This window comes from Mus pahari, chromosome 18 (assembly GCF_900095145.1).
Source record: "Mus pahari chromosome 18, PAHARI_EIJ_v1.1, whole genome shotgun sequence".
Classification (NCBI taxonomy): Eukaryota; Metazoa; Chordata; class Mammalia; order Rodentia; family Muridae; genus Mus; species Mus pahari.
In genome coordinates, this window is record NC_034607.1 from 1,866,074 (window position 1) to 1,879,265 (window position 13,192).

Here is a 13,192-nt window from a genome sequence, read left to right on the forward strand (position 1 = left end):
GCTGACCCAGCTGATCCAGGTCTACCATCGCTTCCACCGGGTGCTGTCCCAGCCCCAGCTCCGCACCCTCCCGGCCAGGGCTGAGCTCATCAACATCCATCACCTCATGGTGGAGCTGAAGAAACACAAGCCCAATTTCTGATTCAGAGCCCACCCCACCCCCCGGGGTCCTAAGATCCCATGGACTCTGTAGGCCACACAGTGTCACCTGGGACCCCCTGCCCATCCCTTTTGTCTCCCCGCCTTCCACACCCCCCACTCAGCCTCCATTGCCAGGACTCTGCCCCAACAGAGTGCAGCCAAGGCCACTCCCTGGGCTTCTGAGTGAGGTGACCTTCATTCCCAGTCCTGTCAGCTCCTCTGCTGTTCACTCACAGCCTGTGAGCTTCCACCTTACAGGCTCTGACTGACCCTCAGCTCTTAGGGCAGAGCACTGCCTGCCACCCTGTAGCTGATCTGGGGGCTCTGCTGGAACAGTGAGTGACATCACCTGGTGGCAGGTCTCACTCTGTGGCAATAATAAGTACTTACTGTGCTGGGACCCTGTCCTCTCCTTGTCCCTGGGCCTTTGAGTTCTCCAGCGTGTCTTTACTGTAGACCTAGTCTGTTCCTGGTGGGCATCAGGAAGAAGGTGGTGTAGTACCCCGAGGTCTGTTGCTGCTTCTGGCCCAGGGGTGGCATAGTTGCTCAGGAGGGGACTGGAGCTCTCAAGGAGGGTGACACATGCCACAAGGCCTGGGAACGTGGTAGCTTTGGGTGCTGTACTGAGGGCTACCATGGGAAATATCCACACAGACTCTGAGGTTGTCTGTGTCAGCCTCTATGTGGCTGTCACAGCTCCTTTGAGGATGGAGGGCCTGTAACACCTGCAGCCATGCATCGAGGCAGGGGTGAACCTGGCTCTAAAACAGATCCTCTCGTTTTCATGTGACCCAGACCCTTCCCGCTGCCCTCTGCCCCACCTCTGTACAGAGTTTGCATACGCCAGAGCAATGGTCCTCAACCTTCCTAATACTGCGACTCTTTAATACAGTTCCTCGTGATCACCCCAATCATAGTTATTTTCATTGTTACTTCATAACTGTAATTTTGCTACTGTTAAGAATAATAATATAGCCGGGTGTGGTGGTGTACTCCTTTAATCCCAGCACTTGGGAGGCAGAGGCAGGCGAATTTTTTAGTTTGAGGCCAGCCTGGTCTACAAAGTGNGTTCCAGGACAGCCGGGGCTACACAGAGAAACCCTGTCTCAAAAAACCAAAAAAAAAAAAAAAAAGAATTCAAGCTCAGGACTGGAGAGATGACTCAGAGGTTGAGAGCATTAACTGCTCTTCCATGGGTCCTGAGTTGATTTCTCAGAAATCACCTGAAGGCTCACAACCATCTATAGTGATATCTGGCGCCCTCTTCTTGTCAGCAGGCACATATGCAGGCAGAGCACTGTGCATAATAAATCTTTAAAAGAAAATGAAATAAAATAAAGAATTCAAGGTCAACCTGAGCTTCAACAAGGCATACAACACAAACAGCATAAATGAACGAACACACAGGCTTCATAGACCATCAGGGGTCACTCTGTAGGGGGAGCTGTGTCGATTTCTCCCTTCCCTTGCTGAATCCCTAAGATGACTGTGCACATCTAGTGCAGGGGACCCTAGAGTCCTGCACTAGGGTTTGGAGGTGTTCCTACGTGCTGTAGTGACCCCAATACTGTTCAGGGATCTCTTTACAGAAATCTTATTTCCCTTCATTTCTTTTTCATTCTTTTATGAAATTTTTTATGTATATGGGTGTTTTGCCTCCATGTATGTCTGTTCCCCACAAGGATGGAGTGCCCTGGGCTGCCAGAAGAGGGCGTGCTATCCCCTCTGAGACTGGAGTTATAAGTGGGTGAGAGCTGGGAACTGAACCCAGGTCCACTGGAACAGCAGTAAGCATTCTTTACCTCTGAACAACCTCTCCAGCTCCATAATTTTACTCAGAAGTAAGTTGTTTACCAGATGGACAGCAGAAGTCAGCGCCATCTTGTAATGGCGGATGATATGGCACGCTACATCTCCCCCTTTTTTGTTTTATATGTAGATCACACACTCGACACACACGACAGACCATGTAACTCCATAAGGGAGCAACCTCAGCTGTAGGAAGGGTACCACATTGAAGTGGAAAACATGAGCCACTGGTCAACACATGGGTGAATCAGAAGAGGTCTGATTCCCCAAAGATGTGAAGGAGAAAGGGCTTTGTACAAAGCCTTTATTTGGGTTCTTCACCTGTGTCAATTTTCTGGGGAAAGGTTTCTTGGACACACCACCTTTATGCAATCAGACATATCTTTCAGAGGGCGCTAAGCTGGTTACTAGCTGTCCTCTGTGCAATACTCTGCCTGGCATCCCACGGTAACCTGGCTGTCAGGGTTATAGCTCTGAGCAGGCATACCTGCCCCTTCTGTTAGCAACTGATTGTCACATCCGAAATAGAGTACTGGTCTGTACACCACCTCACCACCATCCATACTCATGCACACAGGAGTGGCCTCAATCCCCTTTTAGTGAGGCAAGCCACAGAGCGGGCTCTTCTCTGCTGTCCATAGCTATAAGAGCCTGATAGACCACAGCCTTATGTCTGGCACGATCCCTTTTTTAGGCAACAGAAGCACCACAGGCAGATGAAGGCGGCCAGACACATAATGGCAGCCATAGCAGCCATGCCCGCCCACTCTTTAATCCAAGAAAAGGCTTTGGTGATCCATGACATGAAGTCTCCAAGGGTAACTGGATCCAATCTTGTTGCGTTGATTGAGGCTATCTGCAAAACAAGCTGATTAGTAATAGCCTCTCCTTGAGCAGACCAATTTCCTTTCAAATAATTACTGAGTGCTTACTGTTTTTCTTTATGGGGGTAACACACAAGCCTCTTAAGGCATGTACACACGATAACTGAATCATCTTATGCAAAGCATCTATTTCTTCTTGTATTACATCCACTCTTTGATTCACCAAAAGGATGCCCGACTATACATGGCCATTATAATTATTTTAAGTTTGTAAGACCAAAGCTGTCTTCTCGACTATTTGATTAATAGTATTGGCCGTTTGCACTTGATTGGTCATGGCTATTGCAGCTGTAGTAGCCGCTGCAGCAGAAATAACTATAGCAGGTACGATGGCGGCTGTAATGCCAAAATCCCTTTTATATCTAATTATGTTCATAAGGGGGAATGTATCTATATCATCTTCACAAGGAATGGGGATAAACATAGGTAAATGCACTATAAGGGCTGTATCATTATTTTGAGCACCCCAACACTCTGAAAGATAGCAATAAACCCCACTTGCATTACAATTAAGGAGCATAGCGCTAACGTTATTGGCAAGTAAGAAGAAAAATGGAGGTTTAAGACAGACAGGGGCAGCATGTGCACTGGCAATTTTTAACTGCTGCAAATTCTTAATTTGTTCTAAATAACCTTCACTTTTGCGCACAGCAGAGACATTATAAATGGAGAAACTTTCATTGCCAAACCTGGCAAATGGAGTCAGGGATGTGAATGTTCCTTGCTGATTGGAAAGTAACCAATCAAACCAAGGCCAAGTATTGTCATTTCCTGTTTGTTTTTAGGAGAACTAATTTTGGCTTAGTAGCGGGGAAAATTGAACCCAGGAATAATCTCTTTTATGCAATGCAGAGGAGACTGGCATGGAGAAAATTCTGGTGGAAAACTTTGAAAGGGGTAGCAAGTGGGCAGAACTTTCCTTTGGGTCGAATTGAAAGTAACATACAACTGTCCAGGTCCGGCAGGACAGATCCCAGAGCGAAGCATTACCAATGTTGTGATATTGAGTTCATTAGAACTATTGGTGGATACTAACCTGCTACTGGAGGAGGTCCCAGAAGCTACCTGTGTTAATACTGCTGAAAATGTGGTACCATCTACTCGAGAAAATTTCATAGGATCCTCACAATTAGCAATAGTATGGTTTCGGAGCCAAATGCACGGGAGGGAAAAATTTTTTGTAGTAAAACATAAAGTGCCAGACAGGGAATAATTAGAGGCACTATACCTTTGTGGAGCTTCTTCGGAGGGGATAATACATGGCAAATTATTGAGACATGAAGTAGAAAAAAAGGTTGGCAAGAGGGTAGAATTAGCATGAATAGGCAGGGGCACTGGCCAGGTCTTAGCAAGAGCCCACAATGTGATCTTATCTGTTATCTCCACGTTGTCATCAATGCCAAGAGCAGAGGGAAGGTCCTCATTGTGTGGTAATGATCTTCTTGTCAATCTCTCAGACACCCAAATAGGATCCAGTCGGTTCTGTGGAAAAACACAGAGCGCTCCCCTAGATCTCGCGATCGCGGGATCTGGGCCATACCATATGCCAGACAGGATATCCTTCCATCTGGCATAGTCATTATGGACACTGGTCTCACTCATGTGCCGATTTGTGGCAGAACGGCCAGCATCATCAAGAATCAAAAAATTTAAGGTGAAGAGAGCACAGGATAGTTGTTCCTTGGGGGTACGGCCTGAGCCTATTCCCCCTTTCTGTTTTTGTAAGATTTCTTTCAATGTGCGATGGGCATGTTCAACGATGCCCTGTCCAGTAACATGGGTAACATGGGTAACCTTCATTTGTGTGCAGAAGGTAGCAAACGATTGTGCTGTATATGCTGGACCATTATCCGTTTTTAATTGCTCTGGTTTACCCCACTCATCCCAGGCCTCCAAACAGTGGGTTATGACGTTGTACATCTTCTCACCGGTCAGAGGTGTGGTGTGTATGACACCAGAACAGGTGTCTACAGAAACATGGACATATTTAAGTGTACCAAAAAAGGGAATATGTGTTACATCCATTTGCCACACTTTTAATGGCAGAAGATCACGAGGATTTATTCCAATATATGGTGGGTGTAAGAAAGTAACACATTCTCTGCATTCAAGGACAATACTGTGAGCCTGAGCTCGAGAGATGCCTTTTGTTGGAGGGACCTGGAAGGCACATGAAATTGTTGATGAAACTGCCGTGCCTGCTCTATTGGCATGGCAAGGAAGATAAAATTTTGTCGTGTGCTTCAATCTACAATATCATTGCCTGCGCTTGAAGGGCCAGGCAAATTAGCGTGAGCTCGAATATGTTGGACAAAGAACTTATGATGTCGAGCTTTGATAAGGTGTTGTAGTTCACCGAAGAGTGAGCTCACGGTGCTGGATGGTTTGATAGATCCTGCGGTTTCAAGCATCCGTTCAGCATTAACTACATATGCAGAATCAGAGATGAGATTAAAAGCATCAGGAAACCTTTTAAACACCTCAAGAACTATTTTGCATTCTACCACTTGAGGGGAGTCAGGGGAGTACTGAAACAAAACTGGTTCAGTATCATTGACCATATAAGCTCCACAGTCTATTTTTGACCCATCAGTAAAAATATTGGGAGCTCCTGCCAGAGGTTTATGGGAAGTAACCTTAGGAAACACCACTGGATGTTCTCTATAAAATTGTAATAAGGGATTTTTGGGGTAATGATTATCAAAGACACCAGAGAAGCTACACTTAAGAATGGCCCATTCATCTACCGTAGCGCACAATATCTCCACTTGATGGCTGGTATAAGGGAGAACGATGCTACTGGGGGGGGTTTACCAAAATGTTGAATGCATGATTTGACACCTAATAAGGCCAGATCTGCTACGGCTGTAGGGTAATGTCCCAGCGTCTTAGCGGGAGAGGATCTAGGGTAGATCCAAAGCAAGGGGTTACTCTGCCACAATAATCCTGAGGGTTGTGTGGTGGTTTTCAGAATGCACAGCAAAATATCCTCATCTGGCTGAACTCGGGCTAGGGCTGCATATTGTAATTGTGCTTCTACCTTGCTCAAAGGTATGCGGGCTTCATTAGTGAGACTTCTTGGTGAATTGAGATCTGAATCACCCTTTAAAATGTCATACAGGGGTTGCAATTCATAATTAGGAAGCTTTAAATAGGGGCGTATCCAAGTAACATCACCTAATAACTTTTGAAAATCGTTTAAGGTATGTAAATTATCTTTTCTAATTTCTACCTTTTGTGGTGAAACGGTTTGTGATCGTATCTGTGCTCCCAAATATTCACATATTGGCCCCATTTGCATTTTTTCTGGGGCAATATGTAAACCATGATGTTGCAATAATTTTGCTAATTTCTCATAGGCCTTTTCAAGTACTTCATTTTCTTTGGCACACAACAGTATATCATCCATATAGTGTAAGCACCTAATCTTTGGATAAGATTGCCGTAGAGGGGCAATGGCTTGACTAAAAAATAATTGACACATAGTGGGGCTATTAGCCATTCCTTGGGGTAGTACTACCCATTCATACCTTTGATCAGGTTCCTCGTGATTGATAGAAGGGACTGTAAAGGCAAACCTAACACAATCTTGAGAAGCTAATGGAATGGAAAAGAAACAGTCCTTTATATCTATGCTAATAATCTGCCAATCCTGGGGCAGGCTAGAAAGCAGGGGTAGACCTCGTTGTATAGGTCCCATAACCTGCATTTGTAAATTTATTGCCCTGAGGTCATGTAAAAGTCTCCATTTTCCTGACTTCTTTTTAATAACAAATATTGGGGTATTCCATGGCGACATTGAGGGTTTGATATGTCCTTGTTCCAACTGTTCTTGTACTAGTTGTTTTGCTGTTTTTCAGAGGATAGAGGCCACTGAGGAACCCATACTGGCTCCTCTGTTTTCCAACTAATGGGAATGCCTCCCCCAGTGGCCCCTAGGAAAAACCCAGGCCCTGCTTACCAATGATGCTTGTCTGGTGTACTGGTTCTACTCTCCCTTGTAAATGTTTCCCTATGCCCTTTCCAGGAACATGTCCCATTTTTTCCATAATACATTGAGAGGTCTCAGAGTATTCATTAGTAAGTCTAATTCCCATGTCCTTTAACAGATCTCGTCCCCATAAGGAGACTGGCAAATCAAGGACATAGGGTTGTATTTTTCCTTTTCTTCCTTCCTTGTCTCTCCATGTCAATTCTTTAGCACTCACTCTAGGGGCACTTTCAAAACCCAGTCCTCTGAGGGTTTGATCTGATGTCTGGAGTGGCCAACCCACGGGCCAATCTTTGATGGATATTATACTTTTGTCTGCCCCAGTATCTAGGAGTCCTAAAATAATCTTTCCTTCAATCTGAATTTCTATAACAGGGCGTCTATCCATATCCATAGAAAGATAGGTGAAGTTATTTCCAGTGGATCTGAATCCCTCATCTCTATGAATCCTGGAATTAGCAGGGAAAAGTTTATGCTTACTTGGTAATAATAATAATTGAGCAATTCTATCTCCCGGGTAAATTGCCATAATCCCCCAAGGTGATTCTACCATTATCTTAACTGTACAAGTATAATCAAGGTCAATGACACCAGGGATAGCAATCAGACCTTTTAGGGCAGAAGAAGACTGTCCCAGCAACAATCCCACCGTATGGGGGGGGATTGGTCTTTGAAAATCCGTTTCTATCAATTGAACCCCCATTTGTGGTGTAAGTATGAGTATGGTGGTGGAACAGAGGTCCAATCCTGCGGAGCCCGCAGTGGCTCGCCTCGGTCCCTCGGATGACGAAGGGAGGGCCACCGATCCTGTTGATTCTGTTCTCTCTCGCTCATGGCCCCATATATTTGAGGGCCCTGGGGTTGAGGGCCTTTCTGTCCGTTTTTTGGCTGCGCTCCACCATACCTGGGTTGCAGGGGTTGGCCATCTAGAGTCTTAGTCGATCTACATTTATTTGCCCAATGATTGCCCTTTTTACATCTGGGACACATTCCTGGCCTACTCTTTCCTTTCTCTAAAGGCATCCTATTTGGACAGTCATGTTTAAAATGACCAGCTCTACCACAGTTAAAGCAGCCTCCATTTTCTTGATTTCCCTTTCTGGTGGCACTCAAAACGGCTGCAGCAAGGCCTGCATTAGTCAAAGGGCCTCCAAGCTCTCTGCAAACTTTCATCCATGCGTCCAATCCTTTATGTTTATATGGGGCTATAGCAGCACGGCATTCCTTAGTGCACTGTTCAAAGACTAGCTGCTTAACAAATGGCATAGCTTGGTCAACATCACCAAAAATCTTTGTTGCAGCGTCCACCATCCTGGCTACAAAGTCTGAGAATGTCTCAGTGGCTCCCTGGGTGATTTTTGTAAGGTTACTGGACACTTGACCTCTGTTTGGCAAAGCTTTCTAAGCTCTCACAGCAATATCATTTACTTGTACATAAACTGCCTCAGGGTACCCAGTCTGAGCGTTGGCATATCTGCCCTGCCCCAGAAGCATATCAGCATCCCAATGCATCTGAGGCGCTACACCTGTGGCGAGATTAGCTGCTGCTTGGGCGTTAGCAAATTCATAAAGAAATGCCTTCCCATGTAAATATTGCCCAGGGCTTAAACAGGCCCTTGTCAAGCTTCCCAAATCTCCAGGAGTCATGCAATAGTGAGCCAATGCCTCGACTTGAGCCACTGTGAAAGCGGCATTCAAGCCGTAAGTCCTTACTGATTCTGCCATAGATTTTACTGTCTTAAAGTCAAGAGGCTAGTGGATTCTTTGCTGACATCTAAGAATATTGGGAAGGCAAACAAACAAAAACAACAACAACAACAAAAGAATATTGGGAAGGCGCCACAAACCTCCCTCCACGTCTGTGGACAAAAGGATGTACCCTCTCCCTTAGGAGGTGTATAAGGGGGAGGGGCTGATGGCTTGGCCCTTTTCTTAATTTTCATAGTCCCTACATTTGCTTGCGGAGGGTCAGGACCGTATCTATCATCTTCATAGTGCCCTGCCTCGTCTTCCAATTCTTCCTCCTCACTGCTACTGAGCTCTGTGTCATCCTCCAAAGTCAGCTCCTTAAGGGAAAGGGAAAGGAACGACACCCCCTCCACTAGCTTCTGCTCCTTTCTTCCTTAGCTTTGGTTTCACTCTCCTTGTGTTTTCGCTAGGCTGCTTTTCTCCTTCCGAGAGGGTGTCTCGATGTTCTTCGAGTGCCCTTTGCCCTGTCTTAACTGCTTCTGCACATCTTTGATCACTCAGGCAAGCACAGATCATATGCCATATGGGTTTCATGCCTGGTTTCAGTTTTTGTTTTTCCGCCTCTTGGTCCAGGTCTTGGCCCAGTTTTTTCCACAATCCCACAGTTAATGAGCCTGAGACCTCAAACCAAGGGGCATAGTGATCACATTCGGTAAGGAAGGAGGAAAGAGTCTTCTTGTCTATTTTCAGCTTGCGCTATTCTAGCAAGTCCTTGAGAGCCGCTAGAAGTGGGCTGGAAGCCGAGTTCCCCATGTCACCCAGCACACTTATCTATGTGCGACTTATGGATCACAATTTCCACAGGTACACTCGTGCCCTGGACAATGGCAATTCAAGCAAAAACAGCAACAGCTACAAAGAAAAAACAAAACCAACATCAACACTGCCAGGGCCGAGTAGCTAAGGAGCCAATCCCACATAGTCACAATCCTGTGAGCTTTATAGTCCTAAGAATCTGGGATCCTTATTGTCTCTGCTTATCTCTGGAGAGCCTTATTGTCCCTACTTACCCTAGGGAACTTACCGGTACCGCTGTCCTGGTGCTGGAGAGTTCTGGATCTGCGAGGGTCTCCCTCGGGTCCCAGTATGGGCCACCAGCTGAAGTGACCATGTTTGGCCAGCAAGAATGATGCAACACCGAAGATCCTTTTCAACAGCACTTTATTCAGGAACTCTTTTCATGGTGGTACGGGGACCCCAATGAACTAGCGCGGTCGCCCTATATACTGGAGAGGTCACCGCCTGGGTGCTCTGTGCCTTGTTGTCACCACGGGATAGGTTAAGGCAGGAATCACCTCATTAACATAAGGCTGGGCAGAGAGGATTTGTGCTGAGTCATTGCTGTGTAGGACTGCACATGTCTGCCTTAAGGCAGCAAGTAAGTTGTTTACCAGATGGACAGCGGAAGTAAGCACCATCTTGTAATGGCGGATGTTACAGCGCGCTACACATAAATTGACACGTGGACATATATTGGTGCACCAAACACAGACAATACATAGATGGTAAAGAACTTGATGTAACCAAATCTGAGTATCTCCTGCAACGGACAGATAGAAGGCCAGACGTCTCCGGATTTCACTATGTTCCTAGGAGAGTTCTGAAATCCATTTTCCTTCTCCCTTGTTCTCTCTCTCCCTATTTATTGTTTTGAATTTTACTATTTTTATTTTATTTTATATTTTAAGCCCTACGTCTCTCGCCTGATGCAGTTCTTGACTGCGGACAAATGCCTGTTTTCTTTTCCACTCCCATTTTCCACTGTCACCCCCTAGCTGATATCAGCGCTGGGCCAATATTGACTCAGTCTAGGCTGTATGCCTTTGCACCTACCACAACAATTTTGAAAAGATGGAGTTTTAAGCCAGCGCCAGCATGAATACAAAGTGTTACTCACTGTGCCGGATACATCTTCTTATTAATCTTTCTGGTAGAGCTCTACCAAGACAGTGTTCTCTCTGTTGATCCACGCGTACTCAGGTCACTGTTCGGACGCCATCTGTAGCCACCTGCGGCCATGCTAACTGGGTTCCTGAGTGGGAGGCAGGAGCTGAGTGGGAGAAAACAGCGAGAGAAATAATGGATGCTGAGACATGATTTTCTGTTTAAGGCTTCTTAAATTTTACTAAGAGTCTGTGCTTATAAAGAGGGGGGAGGCCCATCCCCCTCCAATCCATTCTTGGTGCCTGTCCTACAGGTGTGAGCCTGTAGGTGGATCTTCAGGATGCTGTTCCTCGAATATCTCAAGAGTCTCTCAGCAGGTAGTAGTGTCTTGGAGAAGAGCAGGCAGGTGTGGAACAATAGAGCCATCTAGGTCTGAAGGCCCCACTCCAGGTGGTCTCTGGCTCAGTGGTAGCAAGGGCAAAGTCAGCCTTTCCAGGCTGGGGGAGACAACACCCAATGAAGACCAGCAAAGAGTGGCAAGGTGAACCAATGCCACACAGTGTTGTCTGTGGTCGGTTGGGTTATATTCATACCTGTTTCTAACAATATATGTTCTCTCAAAAGGGCATCTCTCAAGCTCTAGTGAACATCGCATGCCCCTTTTCCAGGCAGATTCCAGAAAAACAACACGGGTCTGCTTCTGTAAAAAATCCTCCCATAAGAGAATCTCCAGAAAAAAATCACAGGACACATCTGAGTCCCAAGGAAACTGGGATTTCCTCTTCAGAGCTGGTTCTTCTAGATTTCGGTCCTCAGATCAGAGGGCTGTGTTCCCAAAGTGATTTTTTTTTTTCGAGAAAGGGTTTCTCTGTATAGCCCTGGTTGTCCTGGAACTCACTTTGTAGACCAGGCTGGCCTTGAAGTCAGAAATCTGCCTGCCTCTGCCTCCAGAGTGCTGGGATTAAAGGCGTACGCCACCATGCCCAGCTCAAAGTGCTTCTTGTATGCCTCCCATCATTATTTGTCAACAGATGGCCTCTAATTCCATCTTTCTCCTAAAGCTTTAGTAAGAGCCTTTGCAATAACAGAGAGCTGTTGTCTGCTGTCTGGTTTTCAAACATAGGGAATGTGGCTCAGTGACTTGAGTGCCCACCTTGTATACTGCAGGTCCCAGGTTCGATTTCTCAACACCTCCAAAAACAGGGCAGTGGCACCCATCGGGAGGGTGAGGTGACTCAGGTAGAGGTGCTTGCCACTGATCTGACCACCTGAGTTTGGAATGAGAGAACTGGATCCCCAAGGTTGTCTTCTGACTCCCACTGCCCCCAACACACACCACATCTGGGGAGTGGCCTCATTCACACACAGTACACATAAAGCAATAGTATAAACATATAACACATAAAAGAGTTTAAAATCTCTGTGATTTTCCTTGCATGGGATGCCCTTCAATCCTCCTGGCTGCTTGTCATCACAATGTGGGTTTTGGACATAGGTAAAACTTTACACAAATTTGACATACATGTCCTTATACATAGGTGTCCCTATACATATGTGTTTCCATGACCTTCAATATGAAACCATCATGGTTCCTTTTTAATTTTAGTGCATTGATTTAATAATTATGTGTAGGGATGTGCATGTCATGATGTCCATGTGAAGCTCAGAGGATAACTTACAGGAGTCAGGAGTCTCCATTCCCCATGTGGCTTCCATGAATCAAACTCAGGGAGCCAAGCTTGGTGGCAGGAACGTTAATTCTCCGAGCTATCTTTATGGTCCCCTTGGAGACCATGGTATTTCAACACTTCCTTTTGAAAGCTCCTTCATTCCTGGATTTGGGAGATTCAAGAGGTGCCCACGATGACATTAGAAAAAGCATTTCCTGGCCAGATAGGTACCAGCATTGCCTTGGGCAACTCTGGAGAACCAAGCCTTCTTGCCCAGGTCCCACCTGCGGCAGTGCCAGCCAGCTGCCACCTGTGAGAGGCCAAATTTTTTAAATTCAGATTCCATTTTAGAGAACTTGAACTCAGGCAAACTAACAGCCTGGTACCTAGAATTAGTGTCCAAGTTACCTCCCAACAAAACCGGAGTCTAGCTCCAGTCTCTAGACTAACCCCGAAGAAAAGCTGTGACTCCAGGTTACACCCCCAAGAAAACCTGTGACTCCAGATTACATCCCCAAGAAAACCTGTGACTCCAGGTTACACCCCCAAGAAAAGCTGTGGCTCCAGGTTACACCCCCAAGAAAAGCTGTGACTCCAGGTTACACCCCCAAGAAAAGCTGTGACTCCAGGTTACACCCCCAAGAAAAGCTGAGACTCCAGGTTACACCCCCAAAAGATCTGCGTCTCCTGGTTACAAGCCCATCCTCAGTCTAACGACCACCAATACACTGGGAAGCAGAATTAAGTTTATGATATGACTCCCAACACCAACCAATCATGTTACAGGCCACAGTAGCTCTCCAATGAGATGCTTGCACATTCACCACCCATTTGCTGCCTACTATAAAGCCTTGCCCTGATAGATATTCGGGCTCCTCATCACCAAAACTGTCCTGCATGATGAGGTACACGGGCCTAAACTAGCTCAAATAAAAAGATCCTACTGTGATTACATCAGATCAGCTGCTGTCTGGTTTTGGGGGATTGCTAACATTTCCCTGGCACTACACCTGGAAGATCCCATATTTGCCCTGAGAGCTAGGGTGTCACTGTCTGTGTCAGTT

The 13,192-nt window shown here is 46.0% G+C and overlaps 2 protein-coding genes across 2 annotated transcripts in view; one reads left to right on the forward strand and one right to left on the reverse strand.

The window, feature by feature from the left end:
• The window catches only part of Vps52 (VPS52 subunit of GARP complex), a 9,761-nt gene extending 8,716 nt beyond the window's left edge, over nt 1-1,045 (forward strand). The window contains exon 19 of the mRNA XM_029531563.1: nt 1-1,045. This exon is cut by the window's left edge and continues 5 nt beyond it. Coding sequence (XP_029387423.1) covers nt 1-142 — 142 coding nt within the window. The 3' untranslated portion in view covers nt 143-1,045.
• Nucleotides 621-13,192, reverse strand: part of LOC110335989 (H-2 class I histocompatibility antigen, Q9 alpha chain-like) — a 22,075-nt gene continuing 9,503 nt past the window's right edge. The window contains exon 4 of the mRNA XM_029531564.1: nt 621-663. Coding sequence (XP_029387424.1) covers nt 621-663 — 43 coding nt within the window. The remainder of the gene's footprint in view (nt 664-13,192) is intronic.